General features: G+C 20.0%; 5 protein-coding genes and 1 non-coding gene across 13 annotated transcripts; 2 read left to right on the forward strand and 4 right to left on the reverse strand.

The window, feature by feature from the left end:
• Positions 1-199: 199 nt before the first annotated feature.
• Positions 200-4,721, reverse strand: LOC107995802 (Y+L amino acid transporter 2). The gene is made up of 12 exons (XM_062079132.1): positions 4,440-4,721; positions 4,218-4,359; positions 3,616-3,801; positions 3,111-3,333; positions 2,860-2,975; positions 2,477-2,602; positions 1,870-2,014; positions 1,664-1,787; positions 1,326-1,526; positions 813-962; positions 535-712; positions 200-465 (listed from the first exon to the last, which is right to left on the reverse strand). The coding sequence occupies exons 3-12, from the start codon at positions 3,794-3,796 to the stop codon at positions 404-406; spliced, it is 1,506 nt and encodes a 501-aa protein (XP_061935116.1). The 5' UTR covers positions 3,797-3,801; positions 4,218-4,359; positions 4,440-4,721; the 3' UTR covers positions 200-403.
• A 1,033-nt stretch (positions 4,722-5,754) lies between these two features.
• On the reverse strand, positions 5,755-6,917 carry LOC114578219 (uncharacterized). The gene is made up of 2 exons (XM_062079137.1): positions 6,543-6,917; positions 5,755-6,456 (listed from the first exon to the last, which is right to left on the reverse strand). Exons 1-2 carry the CDS (start codon positions 6,888-6,890, stop codon positions 5,941-5,943), a joined length of 864 nt encoding a protein of 287 aa, XP_061935121.1. The 5' UTR covers positions 6,891-6,917; the 3' UTR covers positions 5,755-5,940.
• Positions 6,918-7,926: 1,009 nt separating this feature from the next.
• On the forward strand, positions 7,927-7,998 carry Trnad-guc (transfer RNA aspartic acid (anticodon GUC)). The gene has a single exon. It is a non-coding gene; the product is annotated as a tRNA-Asp (tRNA).
• Positions 7,999-9,604: 1,606 nt separating this feature from the next.
• Positions 9,605-11,384, reverse strand: LOC133666680 (uncharacterized). The gene is made up of 4 exons (XM_062079477.1): positions 11,381-11,384; positions 11,205-11,296; positions 10,435-10,616; positions 9,605-10,144 (listed from the first exon to the last, which is right to left on the reverse strand). The coding sequence occupies exons 1-4, from the start codon at positions 11,382-11,384 to the stop codon at positions 9,919-9,921; spliced, it is 504 nt and encodes a 167-aa protein (XP_061935461.1). The 3' UTR covers positions 9,605-9,918.
• A 721-nt stretch (positions 11,385-12,105) lies between these two features.
• On the forward strand, positions 12,106-17,948 carry LOC107992396 (PHD finger protein 14). 4 transcript variants are annotated; one of them, XM_062079141.1, is made up of 14 exons: positions 12,106-13,173; positions 13,360-13,518; positions 13,607-13,849; positions 14,071-14,282; positions 14,357-14,511; positions 14,609-14,883; positions 15,000-15,455; positions 15,512-15,800; positions 15,922-16,159; positions 16,248-16,432; positions 16,512-16,650; positions 16,726-17,012; positions 17,088-17,196; positions 17,495-17,948. In XM_062079141.1, the coding sequence occupies exons 1-14, from the start codon at positions 13,161-13,163 to the stop codon at positions 17,495-17,497; spliced, it is 2,763 nt and encodes a 920-aa protein (XP_061935125.1). In that variant the 5' UTR covers positions 12,106-13,160; the 3' UTR covers positions 17,498-17,948. The 4 variants fall into 4 exon arrangements, with proteins under 4 accessions (XP_061935125.1, XP_061935124.1, XP_061935123.1 ...); XM_062079140.1 differs by having other exon boundaries at positions 17,816-17,948; XM_062079139.1 differs by having other exon boundaries at positions 12,106-12,429.
• On the reverse strand, positions 16,656-20,208 carry LOC107993148 (methionyl-tRNA formyltransferase, mitochondrial). 5 transcript variants are annotated; one of them, XM_062079145.1, is made up of 9 exons: positions 19,902-20,208; positions 19,612-19,809; positions 19,410-19,532; positions 19,114-19,292; positions 18,817-19,011; positions 18,627-18,716; positions 17,653-17,784; positions 16,957-17,149; positions 16,656-16,879 (listed from the first exon to the last, which is right to left on the reverse strand). In XM_062079145.1, exons 1-7 carry the CDS (start codon positions 20,123-20,125, stop codon positions 17,768-17,770), a joined length of 1,026 nt encoding a protein of 341 aa, XP_061935129.1. In that variant the 5' UTR covers positions 20,126-20,208; the 3' UTR covers positions 16,656-16,879; positions 16,957-17,149; positions 17,653-17,767. The 5 variants fall into 5 exon arrangements, with proteins under 5 accessions (XP_061935129.1, XP_061935127.1, XP_061935128.1 ...); XM_062079143.1 differs by lacking the exon at positions 17,653-17,784; XM_062079144.1 differs by having other exon boundaries at positions 16,957-17,784.
• Between the last annotated feature and the right edge of the window lie 299 nt (positions 20,209-20,507).

The raw sequence follows: 20,507 nt of genomic DNA on the forward strand, positions 1-20,507 counted from the left end.
GTAATATATGCAAATAGAAAATATATTAATAATTATAAAAAGAAATTTTGAATTTTAAATAATAATGTATATAATTTTGCAATAAAATTTGTGCAATTAGAAAATCAAAATTATTCTAATATAAGAAATTAATGAATTTTATATAATAAATTAAAATATAAAATAATATAATTATAACAATAATTAAAATAAATAATAATTGATAATTATAAATATTTAATTTTATAACCTAGAGAGCAAACTTCACATATTCTTTTAATCTTATAATATACATTATAAATTTTTGGGTACCAAGTCATTTGATGTTACCAATATGAATAGATCATATAATACACAAATAATACCAAAGTAAAACACCAAAATTTAAAATAATTTCAATTTTTCTATATTTATATTATGTAAATTAATAATCCCGTTCCTCTATGGCAGATAAAAATAATTTTTGCACGGTATAGGTAATTTTGACTGTAATAAAGACCATAAAATTGTTAAAAAAAATTAAAGACATAATAAAAATATATAGATATTACATACGATTAAATTGTTGAAACCACAATGGTCTATTTTTCCATTTAACACCTATGAAATAAGCTGGAATTCCAGATAAAGTTATTAAAGCACCAATTCCAACTTCATATGGCCTTTGATAGCAAGGAACAAATACTAAAAATGCACAAATAGCCACAAATGTAATAGGAATCCATAAAGGCATCTACAAAATATATTTATAATTTTAGTAAAAAAATTCTAAACTTATAGTATATTTTAAAATAATATATTTATAATATAATATAATAAATTTTATTATTTACTTTAATTGGTCGATTCATATTGGGTTGTTTATAACGAAGCCATAAAACACCAGCTACTGATAGCATTATGAAAAATGATTCGACTATACTGCAATATGTAATCAATACAAAAATATCACTTGTGCATAACATTATTAAAGACAACATACACTGAAAATGAAAAAAAAATATTTATCTAGAAATTAACATTATATAGTGTATTTGGAAAAAATAGAAAATTTAAAATATAATTCTAAAAATTAATTCAAAAATTTATACTAAAACAAACATAAAATATATAAAAAATATACAAAAATATTTATTAAAGTTAATTTTTTAAACACAATTTTTATAAATGAGATAAAGTTATCTCACTAATATAAAATTAAATTGCTTATAATTTTAAAAATTAACTTTAATAAATATTTTTGTACATCTCACAACTTTTATATTTATTTTAATCTTTAGAATTATTTCTTAAATTTTTTATTTATTTTATCCAAATATCTTTCATAATAAATTTTATATATGTACAAGAAAAATCAAAGCAGGAGTGGGTGTAAATCTTGAAATATTAATATGACTTAACATGGAAGGGAAATGTCCATTTCTGGCACCAACAAAACACATTCTAGATGATGTCATAATATGAACACTTAATCCTCCAAATGCAGATATAGCTACCATAACAGGTATCGTCCATGCCATCATACCAAGAAGTTGATCACCAAAAGTCTAATAAAAATCTTATATTTTTATCTTATATTTTTAATAAATACATATATTCATTTATAAATGAATATATTTATAATAAATTTTTTTAAATAAAATCTGTAAAAAATATGTAAAGAAATGTAATAAATAATACTAACCACAGCAATTGCACGAGAAGCAATCATCGCAGTTGGAGTTAAAACTGATAAGTATGCTACATTTGCCAATACATAAATAAGAGTAATTAAAGGTAATGATATGTATATAGCTCGTGGTAAATTTCTATAAAACAATATTACTTATTTAATATTAAAAATAAAAAAAATAAAAAATTTAATTTTATATATCATTTTATAGTACATACATATAAGGATCCTTTAATTCTTCGGTCATAAAATTTAAATAATTCCATCCAGAATATGAAAATATACCAGAATAGAAGGCAACTGCAATTTTACCAGGATCCGTAATTGTATTTTCAAATGCATTTTCAAAATTTTCTGTATGTCCTGAAATAAATGATTAAATATTTGAAAAATGATTATAAATTTATATATATATATGGATATATAAATGTGTTAAATATTCAAATGATGATATATTTAAATCAGAAAGCAAATTTTAAATGATTTTAAAAAATGCCTAGAGAGATTAAAAAAATATTTGTAATTTTTAAAGAATGCAAAAAAATGTAAGAAATTATTCATTTTCAGAAAAAATGCTTGAAGTAAAAATTATTTAAATAAGAGAAGTGAAAATATATAATTAATATACTTATATAATTTTAATCTTATATAATTATGATTGTCATTAATTAATAATCATAAATATATTCTCTCCATCTTATTTTTTCTCTCTATAATCTTTTTCTAAATAATATATATATATATATATATATATATATATGAGATTTCATATATTTTAATATGAATATGTGAATATATTATATAAATATATTAAATTATACTTACCTAACATTACCCAAACTAATCCAGTGATAATTATAATTAGTAATGCACCAACTTTGGCAAACATGAATACATTTTGCATTTTAGATGTATCTTTGACATCATAGCAATTTATAAATGTAAGTAAACCTATTAAAAGATTAAAATTATAGAAATAATAATAAAAAAAGTAAATAAATAAAATTAATATAATAATAATAAATAAATAAAATTAAAATTAAAGATTTAATAAAATTTTTAATTTTTTAAAACTATATTTTATTTGTGAAAATATTTATGATTATATAAAAGAACAAATAAAATTTTAAGGAAATAGAAAAATATTAATATTAAATATTAAAATAGAAGAATAAAAATAATTTTATATGCAAAAAAAAATATCTTACAAATAGTAACTGCTGCCAATAAACGTACACTACTATCTGGAATAGAACAATTTGGGAAAAATGGTTGTAAAACATACTCAGCAAAAGTTAATCCCATGATAGCATTTGTAGTTGGTCTAAAAATGAAAAAATAATAATCATTTTATATATCATTTATATATTATAATAATCATTTTAAAAAATAATATAAATGTAATTAAAATATAAAATATTCAAATGACAAATAATAAAATTTCATAAAAATAACTTACACAAAAATTAAATTAGCAGCCCATAAATACAAGAAAGCAGGTAAATCACCAAAAGCCTCATAGATATAAGCATAGTCTCCGCCACTACGAGGTATACAAGTACCTAATTCAGCATAGCATAATGCACCCACCATAGAAAGTAAACCACATAAAACCCAAATAATTAAAGATATTCCAACACTTCCTACTTCTGTGATTACACCTTTTGGGGAAATAAAAATACCTAAAAATAATAATTAATTATATAATATAAAATATAATATAAAAAAAGAGAATATAATATATTTACATAATATCAATTTTAAAATTAATTTCTATTATATTTTTAGAAGTTTATTTAGTTATATTATATAATTATATTTAACATTATATTTATAATTAAAATTATAAATATAAAAAAATAAAAAATAGAATTATTTCAGAAAATTATCAGATATTTTCATAATAAACAAAAATAATTTTTTTTGAAAAATATAAAAAGAATATAAATCACATAAAACTTTACCTGAACCACATATAATTCCTAAAATAATTGCAATTCCTTCTAAAAGACCTAATTGTTTTTTCATTTGTATTTTATTAGTACCATTAACATTTTTATCAATTTTTTTAAGATTCTGAGATTCATCATCTGAAGTAATTAATTGTGTTTCTTTTGGAGATTCATCAAATATTTGAGAAATCATTTTATCTAAATTTAATAAACATATTTAATGAAATATAATTAAAAGACATATATATATAAAAAATTAATATAAAAAATTTAACTATTATAAAACTAATTTGTTATATATTTATTTTATATAAATTATATATATATATATATATATATATATATATGATATATGATATATATATATATATACGTTACAAATAAAATAATTTAATATTTACATAAAATTTTTACATATTTACATATTTTTACATATTTAATAATTTATATATGTAATGAATAGTTATGTTGAAACATTAAAATTTATTTAACATTAATTAATTCTTAATAAATGATAATTATATTAAAAATTAATTGTAATAAATAATATTTTTAATAATATTTTTTTAAATTCAAAATATTATCATTTTGAATTATATTGATGACTAACATACCTTTATGGAACTAAATGATAATACTGAGATATTTTTCTTTGGTATAAATAAAACAATACATTAATATACAATATAAAATATGAATGTTTAACTATTATCTATGTATATCAATTTCCTCAATTCTTTTTTGAATATGCATCATCTGAAAATAAATATTTTATAAAATTATAAAAATATGAAATAAAATTCAATATAATTCAATATAAATTACTTTTACAATACCTAAAAAATAAAATATATAACTTAGTTCTTTTATTATTTACAAAATTTTATCTTAAAATCTGTTCAAAATCAGAAATGAATATAGGTTATATATTAAAGAAAAACACGTGCTTTAATTTAAAGGTAGATTTGCAATTTTTTTATAATAGAAAGTATAACAATAAATTTATATTTTACTTCGTATGGATATTATAAGAAATATTTAAATAAAAATTTATTATTATTATTTAAATAAACATTATTATTCAACAAAATTTAATTACTTATTTTTAACTTTTTTTTTTGTATGTTATACAAAATTTCAATGCATTAAAATTATTTGATGTAATTTATATTAAAATTATATAATGTTGATATAATTATATGATTTTTTAAATTTATTGTAATTATCTTAATATTATATAACATCAAAAGCATAATTGTATGTTAACATTGTTATTTTTTATTTTTATTAATTAATTGATATCAATAATTATAATATTTGTAGTAAAAATATTTTATTAAATATTTTATTTCAAATACATATGTGTGTGTGTGTATATATATATATATATATATATAATTAATATATGTGTATATATATTAATAGTTAAAAATTAAAATTAAGTTTGAATGATATTTGTGTTTGACAATCATTCTTCAATATAATAATATTCTCTTAAGATATCCTCTTTTAAACTTTTTTTTTAACTTATCTTTTTTCAAATATCGCTAATAGATACGCACTATCTTATTATTATACAACTTAATTTGTAAATAAATTTTAAATCTTTTATTAATAATTGTCATTAACTTACAACTATTATTAAGTTATATTGCATTTTTTAAATATATTTTGCGAATATCATCAATAAAAACTTTCACATCATTTGGTTTTGGGAATAAACATGTTTGACATAAAGATTTCATTGTTAACGTTTGATTCATCATGCCTAGTTTTCGTATAATATTCGATTGAATTGTTGTTTTTGTTTTACCAACATATAAACTATATGTACGAAGTTGCGACTTCAAAGATTCACTTAAAATAGGAAAATTATAAAATATATATCTTTTAAATGAAAGTAAATAAAAAAGAATAATTAAATAAACTTTATAAAAAATATAAATAATAAATAAAAAATAAATAAAAAAATTTTTAATTTTATAAACAAGTATACATTATCTTTACCTCAATTTAATATGAACAATTCCACCAAAAGGTATAAAATCTTCATAAAGTCGCGTAGAAAATATATAATTGCTGTTATAATAAATACACTTATGTTGAATAGGAAGCTTCTTTACCTTTTCCCAAATTTTTAACAAGTATCCATTAGATAAACCTTCTAGAAAAATGTAGATTTTTTCACAATTTTCAATAACGAAACCCGTCAAAATGTGTTTTATTACATTTTGTGCCTATATTATAAATAATATTTAAAAATAAGTTTTATCATTTTTGTAATTTCATGTTATTAATCAAAATATTAATTAATTAAAAAAAGTGTCATATTATATTTTAATATGCATTCAAAAACATTACTTTTAAATTTGAAGATTGATAAGATTGATTCAATAAACTGGAATTATAAAAAAACACGTCATTTAAAATATCATTAGCCAATTTCAAATCATTCAAATTAAAAAAAATTCGATTCAATATATTTTCACATCGAAGAATCTTTTTTTGAAACGCTCGCAAATCATATGCTAAACGAATTTTAATTTTCATTGATGTATTATATGATGTAAGAATATCTGTAGTAAGAGGAGAATTTTTCCACGAAAGTTTCATTCTTTTTTTATCATTTTCATCATAATTAGTTGTAAAAACATTATGAGGATGAATTAAGGTATTCGTCAATTTCACTTCCCAAAATCCTCTTAAAAGATCAGATATATCAAATTGAACAACACCTAATAAAATTTCTTCCTTCATAAGTATTTTTGATGACTGTGTTACAGATCTGTCATAATTAAGTTGTTCGGAAGTGAAAGTTGATTCGATAACATTAACAGTTCGTATACCAATTATCTATAATTAATTAAAATTCGTAATAATTTTTAAAATTGTAAAATTCGTAAATTTGGTTGATATATATAAAATAAAGTTTAAATTACTTCAACAGTGAGGAATTTTGTTGTAAGGAAATTAATCAATTCTATCAGTTGAAATTCTTCGCAGAGGAAACATTTAACAAATTCGAAATACATTATTCTATTTGGAGCATAATACGGCGTGACGATTGTACGATCTACCATAAAAAACTTCATATATAAATATTTGAAACCATTTTCAGTTATTATATCAACCGGAAAATTAGATAATTGTTCCAATTTGATTGATATAGGATTCAAACTTATGCGTAATTGTTTATTTGATAAAATATCTTGACATTGTGCATAAATTAAGACGGATGATATATTTGATAGTGACGATGTTCGATTATAAGTGGTAATTGTACCCATATCTAAAAATGAAATTACAATTTTTCACTTTAAAATAACATTAAATTATTACCAAAAAATTATTTAAAATATTTAAAATAAAATTATAAATTAAAAATATAAAATATAAAAAATATAAAATCTAAAAATTAAATATATTCTATCATTTATTTTTGTTAAAAATAAAAGAAATTTTAATTTTTTAAATAAATTTTTTATCTTTAATGAAATTTTGTGAATATGTAGTATAATGCGTTATATATAAGTTATATATGATGCAATTCTTTTTTAGCCGAATATTATTTTAAGAAAACAAAATCAACACAAAATTTTAATATTTTTTTGAATACAACTTTAAAGCAAAATTAAATTATAAAATAAATTAAATTTAAATGTTTTATTATCTTACTAAAAAGTAAAAAAATTTTTAGATAATATTAAAAATTATATAATAATATTATATATATAATAAATATTATATTATATAATTATAAAATTATATTATATAAAATTATAACATTATAAAATATAAAAATATATATATAAGAATATATTCAGATATATTAAAAATTAGACAAAAATTAAAAACTTTGAGGAGATTGATTTCATTTTTTCAAAGAGATTTGAGAATTTTTTAATGAAAAAATTACTATTACTTATACATATACTTATATATAACTCTATATATAACACAAACTTTCATTAAAATTAAAATTTTTAGATTAAGATAAAATAAAATTCCTTGTAATATATAATATATATATAATAATTCAAATATTTTTAATTTAGTGTTATTATATCTAATATATAAAATACATATAATTCAATCTATATAATGTTATTAATAATTCAATTATATGTAGAATCGTTCATAATTAATATATTATAACAAAAAGTGCAATTGCTAAAAAAAAATAATTTTTTTCAATAATGTATAGTAATTATTATTTCATAGCAACAAAAAAATTGATAGATGAACTATTAAATATAAAAATAATTTTAAATATATATAATTATATACACTCTAAGAAAGAAAAAGAGAAAATCGTTATCAAAATCCTCGTTAGTATAGTGGTTAGTATCCCCGCCTGTCACGCGGGAGACCGGGGTTCGATTCCCCGACGGGGAGATGTACTTTTTATTTATTTATTTTTTATTATTTTACTATTATGTAGTTATAGTGTTATAATTACTATTATTTAATTATTATTATTTTATTTTTATTATATAATAATATTGTTTTAGTAATATTATAATAATATTGTTTACATATATAATAATGCACATAAATAATATAAATCTACTTTTTAAAATAAAAATTAAATTGGATACAACTTGAATTTTTTTGACAAGTTAGAAGAATTAACTTATTATATAATATATAAAAAGCAATTTGAAGAAATTGCAATTGATCAGAATGACAAAAAAAAAATTTTATCTGAATATATAATAAAAATTATAAAAAAATTAAAAAATATATTTTATAGATTTATATCAATTATATACATTGAAAATTTCATTCAATTCAATTTATGAAAGCGATATTGTATTGTGTAATATTGTATATATTATATTAATAATCGATTATTAAATGACAAGTTTTATTATTCTATATGTTTTATATTTATTTATAGACACAAAAACGCAAGGTTAATATATAATTGGGACATCTTTGAAACATGTAGATTTTAAAGATCAAAATAAATAGAAAAGTTGGTGTACAAAGCTATATTGATTAATGCTTATTTATTGAATTATAAACAATTGAAGTTTGTGATGGACAAAGAGAGATATAGATAGAATGAAACCACTGTTATATGTTTATTCTATCTATTCTATCTCATTTCATTTAGTGCAAACTTCAATTGCTTAATAAATATAGCTTAACCGACATTTTTACGTATCATTTTTATATTTGTTTTTCTCTAGAATCGATATTATAAAAATGTTTCATAAATATATTAATCTATATAATAAAAATTGAATAATATTTTATATTTGTTATATAGGAGATCAGGACTTTTTCCCGTCGGGGAATTGGTGTTTTAATTCTTATTTATATTTTTATTAAATATTATTTATATTTATATTAAAAATTATTTAATTTTTTTACTGAATTTGAAAGTACTACTTTCTTACGGATTTTAAATATATTGAAACTTTTATTTTATAACAAAAAATGTATAATATAAAAGGAAAAAAAATTTTATGCCAGATAAATGGCAAAAAAATTTCAATGATCGTAAAAAAATCTGAGAAAAATAATAATACTTAATTATGTATTATTTTGCTTTTCGATGGCAATCAGGTTATGCTAGCATAAATTATTTTTTTTTCATTTTTCTTTGATATGATTGAAATGTAATAAAAAAAACTTCTTTAATTATGTTTTTTGTTATTTATGTATACATAAAAAAATATTTTAATAAAATGCTATTTAAATTCATAATAATATAAGTCTTTAAGAAAATTTCTTTCTTATTTTTTTTTATATTTAGAATCCGACTATCATATTTATATTTTTTTTGTTATACATCATCATAGTAAAATGTTTAAAAACTTCAATTCAGTAAGAAAGTAGCATTTTAATGAGTTCATTGTTTCATATCTTATATTATTTTTTTTATTTATCTCCTTTTCTCAATTTACCAGAAAACAAGACTTCAGCAGGTAAACGTAGCTCGTATATCTGTGTTCCTTGTTTCTGTTTCTTTTTTTTATTTTTTTTAATTTGATTCTTTTGAAGAGATTTTTTAGTCTGCTTTGATATTAATGATGATTCTTCATTTTCAACTGATGAGAGAAGTAATTCACATGTTAAAGATTCAGATGGAAAACGTTTTTCTTTCGACATTTTCCGAAACAGATATTGATGTATACTATCTAATGAAATTTTCATATATTTTTATTAACAACAATATAATATAAAATTATATTAGTGAAATATTTTATTAGGAGTTTTCAATTCTTATATTATTTTTTTTCAATTTTTATTCATACATTATTTTATAAATTATCATTTTTTTATTTGAATAAATTTATATAAAAATCATATTTTTCTAATACCTGGTATCGCATCAAGATATGTGACGATGCTAAAATTACCGTAAACTTCGTCTATAATTATTGTAGGTTCTGGGACTGTTAATGTTGAAGATGCAACAATAGAATTAGAATTATAAAAATCAAGAGGATATATTTGAAGAAAATGTTCTTGTCCCATATCAATAGATTTATCATTTATATAAAATCCTTTTACTTTATCTTTTTTAGCTCTATAAAACGAAAAATATGATAAAGATAAATAAGAAAATTAAAATTTTATATCTGTATATAAAATATAATATATTTATAATGAAATAATAATAATATATAAGATATTATATATGAAATATATAGTATATTATGAAACATACATATATATATATAATATATATATATATATAATTTAATAACAAAAAATATAAAATTTTAATAGTATATAAATAATATTATATTTTAACTATTATAATTAATTATTGAATTAAAATTTATATCAATGAAATGTTATATTTAATTTATTTACTTTTCTGAAAATTTTTGTCCTCCATAAAATATATGATAAATGATTACATAATTAAAATATTTTTTTAATTGTATTTCATTTAAATGAACTAAATGATGAATAGAAAATATGACCCAATATGTATCTTTTTTTATTGGACATGGTATTGGTCTTAAACATAAATCATCATTCTCAGTATAAATCTATAAAAATGAAGATAAATAAAAATTATATTTAAATTTTAATATTATTTTAATATTCATAATAGATAAATAATAAATAAATGATAATGAATGAATTTCTTGATTTATAAATAATTATAATAAAATATAAAAAGAAATGATATAAAAGATATATATAAATTTCTTTATTAAATTTTCTTCATTTTTGTAATTTAATTTCTCCTTTAATTTAATTAATTTAATTATAATATAATTTTTATATATTAAAAATAATTTAATGATATATATTAATTAAATTTATTATTTTATTATTTATTATTAATTATTAATTATTATTAATTTATTATTAATTTATTTAAAAAACATTTAAAATTATTTTATATAATTAAAAGACTATTTATATAGTATTATAAAATATAATATATTATCGAATAAAATAATATATTATAATATATTTATCGAAATTTTTACATAAAGAATACTTTTATTAAAATTGAAATCAAAATCAAGATATTAGAAAAGATAGAAATATTATTCATTTTTACGATATTTTTTATTATTGTTATTAAAATTTAAAAGAATTTAAAATAAAATGAATTAATGATATACCTTTGAGGCCGTTTCCCAACAGCGACAATCAAATTTAAAGTTATAATTTGGAAGAAGTTCATATTCAACATGTATTTCAGCTAATATTTCACCTATATGTATAATATTTTTTGAAGTTGTGTAATTTTGTGTAATTTCATTTGTATTTTTATTTATTTCTTTTTTTTTATGTTCACGCATTGCTTTCTTTTTAACCTTTTCTTTAATTACACTTTTATCATTTTTATCTTCTGTATTAGAATTATTTATAGAAATTGAAAATCCAAAAGTTAGTATAATATGCATCGCAACGTAATATTAATTATTTTATTGTTGTAATTCATTAACTAACTGTAGACTGTTTAGTTTATTCGAATTTAAGAAAATATCAACATTAATATCAATATTAATATCAATTTTAAATTAGTTATGAATATGACTAGTTTGATATGATATACTAATAAAAAAATTTGTTATTTGTAAGTTTTTTATTTATTATTATATTATATTTTATTATATATTATTTTATTATATATTTATTATATTAAATAATTTTATATTATTTAAATAATTCTTATTGATATACAATTATATTAATTCGTCTCATTCAATTCATATCATTTAACTTCAATTATTTTGTAAATTTTTTTTATATAAATAGAAAAAAATTTACTAGATTTAAATTGCGGAAATTTAATTAAACAATCAATTAATATTATACGTACATATAATTAAAAAATAAATAAAAATAAAATAATTAATTTAATTAATTAATTTAATAAAATTTTCTTTTATTTTAAATATTTAAAAATATTTATAAATATTTAAAGAATTAATATTTAATTATTAAATATAATAATAATTTATATAAATGATAGTTAAATGTAGATTAATTATACTTCCCGCTGAAGGATTTCGGGATTCAATATGGCGATTGGTTTCTGATTCGAGTAGAAACACAGCGTCAGAAGGATAATATCATTGAAGGAAGTTTCTCTCTCTTTATATTTTTCTAGAATAGTTAAATAATACTCTCTTCGAAATATCAAAAATATAAATATGAAATAATATATATATTATATGATAATGCATAATTATTATGTACACTATCAAATTTTAATTTTTACATGTTAATAATAATATATTTATTTAAAAAAATTATTAAATTTTATATTACTAAAGTGAAAAAAACTTGTGCCAAGAATGTCTCAGGACGATGATGTAGGATTTTTATATAAAACAATGAGTAAGTTAAGAAATTTTATTAAATATATTTTAAGATATTTCGCTGTAGGTTAAAATGAATATAATAAATAAAATAAATAATTTTTCATAATACATTATATGAGAAAGATTTTAAATTTATATTTTTTTTTTTAAATTTGCAAATAATGTTAATTACAATTTTTTTAATAATATAAATATTTAAAATACAAACAAAATTAATTCAAAAAATGAAACATTTTATATTTCATATATTTATATTTTAATTTTATATATTTATATCTTTTTATGAACATATGTATAATTAGAATAAATAATAAATAAATGTAATATTTAATCAATGTATAATACATTTAGAGTAATAATTTTATTAAATCAACAACTTAAATATGAATTTTAATACATATAAATCTTTTTTTAATTTTAATGTGATTTTTTTATTTTTAATTTAAAAAATATTTAATATTTTAATAATAATTTATAAAAAATATAATAAATAAAACAAAATAAAAAAAGAACACATAAAATAATCGTAATGCACAAAACCGGCGTTGTATTCCTTCGCGTATGTCAGTATTTTACAGTGACGACTTGATGAGTTTGATATATATACGTGTAGTGGGAGGCGTTTAAAAACTATACATATAGCGGTATACGGATGTGTCAGAATTCTTAAAGAAAAAATAATTTATATAAAGAAAAATATGAAATATTACCATTGAAATTAAGCAAAAGTTTTGCTTTAAGAATAATATGACTAGCATTTGTACGTATTTATTGTGAATTAAGTACATACATAACCTAAAATTAATTTTTTGTACCTTTTTGGGAGTGCATATCCCTTGGATTAAGTATGTTGTTGATAGAAAAGTTTTTATTCTCGTATTTATTCCTTTTGATAAAACATTTAATAAATAAATAATAAATAATTATATAAAGTAATTCTTTTTAGTTGAAAGAGATCCAAAAAAAAGGAGAGTTAAGCCTGTAGGATCAGCACAATCTTTACTTGATTTTGATTTAGGTGAAAGCTCTGATGACAGTGATTTTAGAATTGAGGATCACTGTGAATCTGATGATGATTCAGTGGATTCTAATGATATAGGAAAAGGTAAAATATATTATGTGATTTTTAAATATAATATTATTAACATATGTTTAAAAATTAACTAATATAAATTTATTAATGTATATGGAAGAGGAAGAAGATGTGTCTGAGCAATCTGATGATTCTTTGGAAGATCCATTATTGACTAAAAAAGAAAATCCTAATTTAACTGTAGGAGATGTAATTGAACAAGCTAGACAACAAGCATTAAAAGGAAATTCACTTGAAGATAAATTAAATAAAATGTTAATTTGTTGTGGTTGCTTAGGAGATAGAAGCGATGATGTTAATGAAATTGTTGAATGTGATGGATGTGGTGTTAGTGTACATGAAGGTATAAATTTTAAATATCTTATCTAATCTTTATTTAATTATCTAATCTAAATCTAATTTTTCTTTAAATTTAATTTATTTATACTTTAATATTTTATACTTGTATATTTTACTTTAATAATTTGTATTTGTATTATTTGTACTTTAATAATAATTTATAACATTATTTACAAGTATACATTAATAAGCAGCAAATATAAACAATTTCTCAATTAATTTAAGGATGTTATGGTGTATCTGATGTAGAAAGCTTTTCAAGTACTGATTCTTTATGTCAGTCAGCACCATGGTTTTGTGAAGCTTGCAGTGCAGGTATTGAAGATCCTTCTTGTGAACTTTGTCCTAATAAAGGTGGAATTTTTAAAGAGACTGATGTAGGCAAATGGGTACATTTAGTATGTGCACTTTATGTACCTGGAGTTGCTTTTGGAGAAGTATATAAAACTTTAATTTGTGTCAAGTATAAACTAAAAATATTTTTAGATATCTATATATATATATGTTTTAGGTTGATCGCTTATCAAGTGTAACACTTTTTGAAATGGCATATAGTAAGTGGGGAGCAAAACAGTGTTCTTTATGCGAAGATGCATGCTTTGCTCGTACTGGTGTATGCATAGAATGTGATGCAGGAATGTGTCATACATATTTCCATGTTACTTGGTAAGAATTATTTGCAAATATAATTAAATTATTTAATACAATCATAAAGAAATATATAAAATATATAATATATAAAATAATTTATATGATGTTGCAGTGCACAAAGAGAAGGTTTATTATCTGAAGCTCATAGTGAAGAAGTTGATCAAGCTGATCCATTTTATGCACATTGTAAACTTCATTCCGATAAAACACTTGTTCGTAGACGTAGACGTAATTGGTTAGCTTTACAATTACGAGCTCAATACCGACAACAATTATTAAAACAACCTAATCATTTAGATACTGAAGAACAGCGTAGAATCCAAAGAAAATTAGCAAAACATAGGCATAAATATTTAGCTCATAAAGCTTCCAGGCCACCACCATGGGGTATGTTAATTAATTATATTTAGTATGTTAATTAAATATAAAATATTCAATGAAATATATATATAATATATATGTATATATATATATATATATATATATACACATATTATTTGTAGTACCAACGCAAAAAATGCCTCGATTATTAACTACTTCAGCTTCTGCTTGTCGGCAACTAGCAAGAAAAGCTGAACTCATGGGTGTTGATACTGCTGCATTAGAAGCTCAAGAAGCACAACTTGTAGCTTTAGTTGATATTAGGAAAAAGTGGCATATTCCTCCTGCTTTTAGCGTAGAATTCATTGGTTATTATTTGGATCGCAATTTACGAGTCACATCTATGAAAAGACGATTACAAGAACTTCTTGATATTAATTCTCAATTACTTAATGAACAACAAAGATTAGATAGAAGATATGATGAAGTAATGAAAGATAATGAAGAACAGATTCGAGTTAATGTAACACTAAAAGAAAAAATAGAAATGTATCACCAAGTGCTTAAGAGTGGTGGTTATGTAAAATCATTACCACAAATAACTGATTTAGCAAAACCAAGAATAGCACCAACTCTAGGTAAGTTAAATATAAAATATATAAAAAAAAATAAATATATTATGATTTTTAAATAGGTACAGGTTTAGGTGTCCCTACTGCAGCAGCTTTGAAAATGGGTGTTGGTTTTCCTTTACCAGTTGGTAAAGGAACAGAAGGAATACGTGAAGGTAGAGTTTTAAGCAGTCAAGCACAAGATCAAAATCATAAAGGAGAATTAACATTAAGGCATCAATGTGGAATATGTAGAAGATCTACAAATCAACATTTACTTGCAAAATGTGATACCTGTCATCTTCATTATCATTTATCTTGTCTTAGTCCACCTTTATCACGTATGCCTAAGAAAACAAAACTTATGGGATGGTATGTATATTATTTATAAATAATAAAACAATCTTTTTATTGATTGTATTTTAGATTTAAAATAATAATAATAATATATATAACATATATTATATATTATATTATATATTTTTTAATATAGGCAATGTTCTGAATGTGATAAAGAATCTTCTGGATCAGAAGTTGAACGTATAGATACTTCAGCTCCACGTAAATTAAGGCATTGTAAAGACGATTCAAATCTAACATCGACACCAACACCACCACAAGAAATACAAGTACCTACAACGCCAACAACACCTAGTACATCAAAGAATTCTTCTACTAATCTTAATAACATAACAAATGCTTCTACACCTGATACACCTACAACACCAAAAGTAAATATTTTTAGATATTATATAGAGAAAGAGAAATCAATTTTTTATTTCTAGATTCATAAGTTCTTTATTATCTAAATCTTTTTAGGTAACTATAAAACCAGTTGGACCACAACCTCTGTCTTCAACTCCTATTCAATCAAATGAATCAGTGTACAATCAGCAACCTATTAATAATATGACAATAACCAGAGAAGGTTCACCTGAATATATGGTAGCTTCAGCAGATGGTACAGAATCTGTTTCTCAAAGAAGCGCTAAAAAGAGAAGAAGGTATATTAAAAAAAAGATAAAATATAAAAAAGAAGATAAAATATATTTTTATATAAATATAAAATATAATATTTTTTAGAGAAAAACACAAAAGATATACTCCTGATCCAATTACGGGTATAAAGCAAAGAAAACGCAAACATAAGAGAAAAAGTCTTGATGTAGAAAATCCTGAAGGACAATCTCAACCAGAAATTCATAGGAGAATTACAATAAAAGTACGTAAATAGTTATAAATATATTTAAATTATTTTAACATGTTCAAATATATCTCATTGTTTTTTATTAAATAGATAAAACCAATTCCAAGGCCAGAGGGAGATGTAGCATCAGAATCAAGTCCACAAATGTTTGTTGCTACATCTACTAGTACAGAAATTACATCACCACCGCCACTTCCTAAACTACCACCTCCACCTGTTCCATCTTTGACTTCAAATACTACATCTGTAACATCAAATGCATCTACTAATAATACAAGTAGAACATCTACAGGAAACGGAAAAAGAGGAAAAGATACAGACCTTTTAACACAATGCAATGTCTGTGATATGCCTGGCACCAGTCAAAATCTCGTTATGTCAGTTCATATAAATACATTAAATATTTATTTTTTTAAACAAATTCCGAATTTATGAATTTATTAATTTTTCAGGTGTGATGAATGTAAAAAATGCTACCATTTCACCTGTCTTGATCCACCAGTTAAAAAATCACCTAAAAGAAGAGGCTATTCATGGCATTGTGCTGACTGCGATCCTAGTGTAAGTTAATTTATTTTTATCGTCTATATTCGTTGTAATGTCAATCTAAATTATATTATTAAGGTACTTTTTATTTAGTCGAAATAAAAAAAAGTAAAAACAAAATTAGATTTATATATAGTAAATCTTAATTTGTAGAAAAAATAGTATGATCAATAGTATAAATGTGACAAAATATAAAGTACTTTAATATTATACATATAAATAATGAATTCTTTCTGTAATCTTAAACATAGAACAAACATTAATAATAACTCTTATTAATAACTAGTTGCTAACATTAACTAATTATTTTCAGTAAAAGCTGTGCCATCTTTATTTATTGAATAATCAAATGCAACGTTCCATTTACGAAATGTTGAATGGCAATTAGTTATTAATACGAAAAAAACTTAAAATCTCACTTTTATATGAAAATGGGAACAATTCTTCATAAAAGATGGATAATACACCTACACTTCGTATAATTTTGAAGCAGCCAAAGCAACAAATTAGGCTAAAACTTATTTATGGATATTTTTATCTTTGATCTAAAATTGTTACTAGGAATATATCTTGAAGCTAATTTAATTCAATAAAAGAAAGAATCTGTAATAGTAAAATATTTCTTTCATTTCAGGCCTCTGAATCTGAGACTTAATATCAACAATTTTATGTCTGCAGCTATAATTCTACGTTCAAATAAATTAAGACATTAAATGTCATTGTTTTTTTGTAAAATATATAGAATATAGTTAATGTTTTTCCTCTAATTGTAGAAATCTCTTGAAAATACATGCTACAAATTTCATTTTTATATATAATTTAAAATTTTTGTATGTTTGGTGAAGTTTTCAGTATTTATTTTCAATGGATTCTGCTTAATTTTATATTTTTATTTCTACACACATATATATGTGTGTGTGTGTATATATATATATATATATATTCTTGTGTGTATGTGCGCGCGTATGTGTAATGTATAATATATACATATTATACATACAAGAATATATATATATATATATATATACATATATATATATACACATATATATATATATACACATATATACATTACATTCATCAAGAATTCTACATATTTAGAAAGGTAAGAACAATTAAAGAAATTATATAATTTAAAAATATCTTTTAATATTTATATTACCTTTGATATTATATTTAAAATGTAATTTTGCAATTATTTATGTAGATTTTAAATATACTTTTTACAAGAAAATTTCAGATAAATTTGTTTAATGATAACAATGATAATCAGATAATCATATGATTTCATAATATTTTTTTATATTATAAATTAAAATTATGTTAATTATAAACATTAATATAAATCATATTAATTTCGAAAATTTATATAAAAAATATTTTTGTATTATTTTTTCCAGACATAAAACCATTATAAAAATCAAGAGCACTCATAGTTTGTTTACCTTGAACAGTTATTTTTTTTACAGAAACAAAACTATTTTCTTTGCATTTTATAATTAATGCATTATTTTTTTTGCTATATATTGCAACACCTATAAATTAAAAATGTTTTGATAAATATATTCAATAAAAATAATAAACTATTCATTCTCAATCATTTTATTATATAATATAACAGAATTATATATTTACCTGCATTTTCTTCTTTAAGTTTTTTTGCTATTATTTTTGATTCAATTTTTTGAATATCAAGCAATTTTATTTTTACATTTTGAAATGATGTAGTTAAATTATATAAACCCAGAAGAGCACGATGTAAGTTATATACATTTGTGGCAGACATTTTATTCCAATTAACTAAAGATATTTTTGATGTTATTTTTGGTGCTAGAAATATATCAATTTATTATAATATATCATAATATATGCATCATTATAATCATTATAATCAAATAAATATTTCATTAATAACAAAAAAAATATATTCACCATACGTTATATTAGTTTCATCTTGAGGTTTTGCAAATTGTAATAATTCCAATAAATTTTCAAATGTTTCTTTTAAAAGACTTGCTCCAAGCTTTGCTAATTTTGTATATAATTTTGGCATTGTTTCATGTTCGTCAATATCTATTTGTTTTTGTAATACTATTTCTCCTATATCAAATCTGAAATATTTTAGATATAATAATATTTGCTATTATTCTTAAATATTCTGTTTCTTTTACTTTTGTAATATAACTTTAAAAAATAAATTTATATAACTAAATAGCAATAAATTTTACTTTTTTGGCATTATCTTCATTATTGTAACTCCTGTTTGTAAATCTCCATTAATTAATGTATGAATAATTGGAGCTGCTCCTCTCCATCTTGGTAATAAACTACCATGTACATTTAACATACCTCTAGTGAAAACATATATTACATTGATAAAAATTTAAAATCATATATATTATCAATAAATCTATATTAAAGACAACTTACAATGGAAATGCATTTATGATTGTAGATGGAATTAAATGACCAAATGAAACAACTATTCCAATGTGAAACTCTGATTTATTAATTTCTACTGGCCATTTATGTATAATAATTTTATTTTGTTTTGCATATTTTGCAACAGGATTTTCTTTTATTTTATAATTTGTAACAATTTCTAGTCGTTCTAGCTCTTTAGATTCACTATATATAAATAATATAATATAATATATATTTTAAAACTTATTTGAAATTATTAAGAATTTATAACATTAAAATAATAAAATTTTTCTTACTATTTATCATATAAGATTTTCAAACTTTCAACTGCAAATTCATCTGTGCCAAAAAATAATACTTTCCATGAATTATTTTGTGATATTATATGCGATTTATTATAAAAACTATAAGATTTATTATGTACTTTTGAATTAAAAGTTATAAGAAATATTTTATTTATTCCTTTAAATGAACATAAAAATTGTGTTGTATTATATACTGTACTTAAAATTATATACATGTCTTGTTTTATATTCTATAATAAATCATTTCGACTATAAAAACATACACTTATATATATATATATATATATATATATAGAATTATATTTATAAGTAGGATTGCCACCTTTTTGATTATATTGATTTGATATTGCTTTGTAAAATTTTAATACGAATCTTAAAGAGATATTTCTAGAATATTTTATTAATAGAAATTTATTATCTTTTTATTATAATAAGATAATAAGAAATTAGAATAAATAATATAATAATAAAATTAATATATGTAGTAAATATATAATATATAATATATAGTATAATATATAGTAGTATATTAATATATATAGTAAAAATGGAAATATTTAAAGTATTATTTTAAAAAATGCAACATTTTGTTTTTTT

This window comes from Apis cerana, linkage group LG9 (assembly GCF_029169275.1).
Source record: "Apis cerana isolate GH-2021 linkage group LG9, AcerK_1.0, whole genome shotgun sequence".
Taxonomy (NCBI): Eukaryota; Metazoa; Arthropoda; class Insecta; order Hymenoptera; family Apidae; genus Apis; species Apis cerana.

What these genes read in the sequence shown, in the direction of transcription:
- LOC107995802 (XM_062079132.1), bottom strand. Translation starts at nt 3,796, where the DNA reads ATGATTTCTCAAATATTTGATGAATCTCCAAAAGAAACACAATTAATT. An exon ending in ATTAGTTTGGGTAATGTTAG is followed by an intron (nt 2,015 to 2,476) that starts GTAAGTATAATT and finishes CATTTATTTCAG; the next exon opens with GACATACAGAAAATTTTGAA. An exon ending in ATATGAATCGACCAATTAAA is followed by an intron (nt 713 to 812) that starts GTAAATAATAAA and finishes TATATTTTGTAG; the next exon opens with ATGCCTTTATGGATTCCTAT.
- LOC114578219 (XM_062079137.1), bottom strand. Translation starts at nt 6,890, where the DNA reads ATGGGTACAATTACCACTTATAATCGAACATCGTCACTATCAAATATA. An exon ending in CAAAATTCCTCACTGTTGAA is followed by an intron (nt 6,457 to 6,542) that starts GTAATTTAAACT and finishes AATTAATTATAG; the next exon opens with ATAATTGGTATACGAACTGT.
- LOC133666680 (XM_062079477.1), bottom strand. An exon ending in GTTGGGAAACGGCCTCAAAG is followed by an intron (nt 10,617 to 11,204) that starts GTATATCATTAA and finishes TCATTTTTATAG; the next exon opens with ATTTATACTGAGAATGATGA. An exon ending in GGACAAAAATTTTCAGAAAA is followed by an intron (nt 10,145 to 10,434) that starts GTAAATAAATTA and finishes TTCGTTTTATAG; the next exon opens with AGCTAAAAAAGATAAAGTAA.
- LOC107992396 (XM_062079138.1), top strand. Translation starts at nt 12,387, where the DNA reads ATGTCTCAGGACGATGATGTAGGATTTTTATATAAAACAATGA. An exon ending in AGCGCTAAAAAGAGAAGAAG is followed by an intron (nt 16,433 to 16,511) that starts GTATATTAAAAA and finishes AATATTTTTTAG; the next exon opens with AGAAAAACACAAAAGATATA. An exon ending in ATAGGAGAATTACAATAAAA is followed by an intron (nt 16,651 to 16,725) that starts GTACGTAAATAG and finishes TTTATTAAATAG; the next exon opens with ATAAAACCAATTCCAAGGCC.
- LOC107993148 (XM_028669610.2), bottom strand. Translation starts at nt 20,125, where the DNA reads ATGTATATAATTTTAAGTACAGTATATAATACAACACAATTTTTATGT. An exon ending in ATCATAAATGCATTTCCATT is followed by an intron (nt 19,533 to 19,611) that starts GTAAGTTGTCTT and finishes TGTTTTCACTAG; the next exon opens with AGGTATGTTAAATGTACATG. An exon ending in ATGAAGATAATGCCAAAAAA is followed by an intron (nt 19,293 to 19,409) that starts GTAAAATTTATT and finishes AAAATATTTCAG; the next exon opens with ATTTGATATAGGAGAAATAG.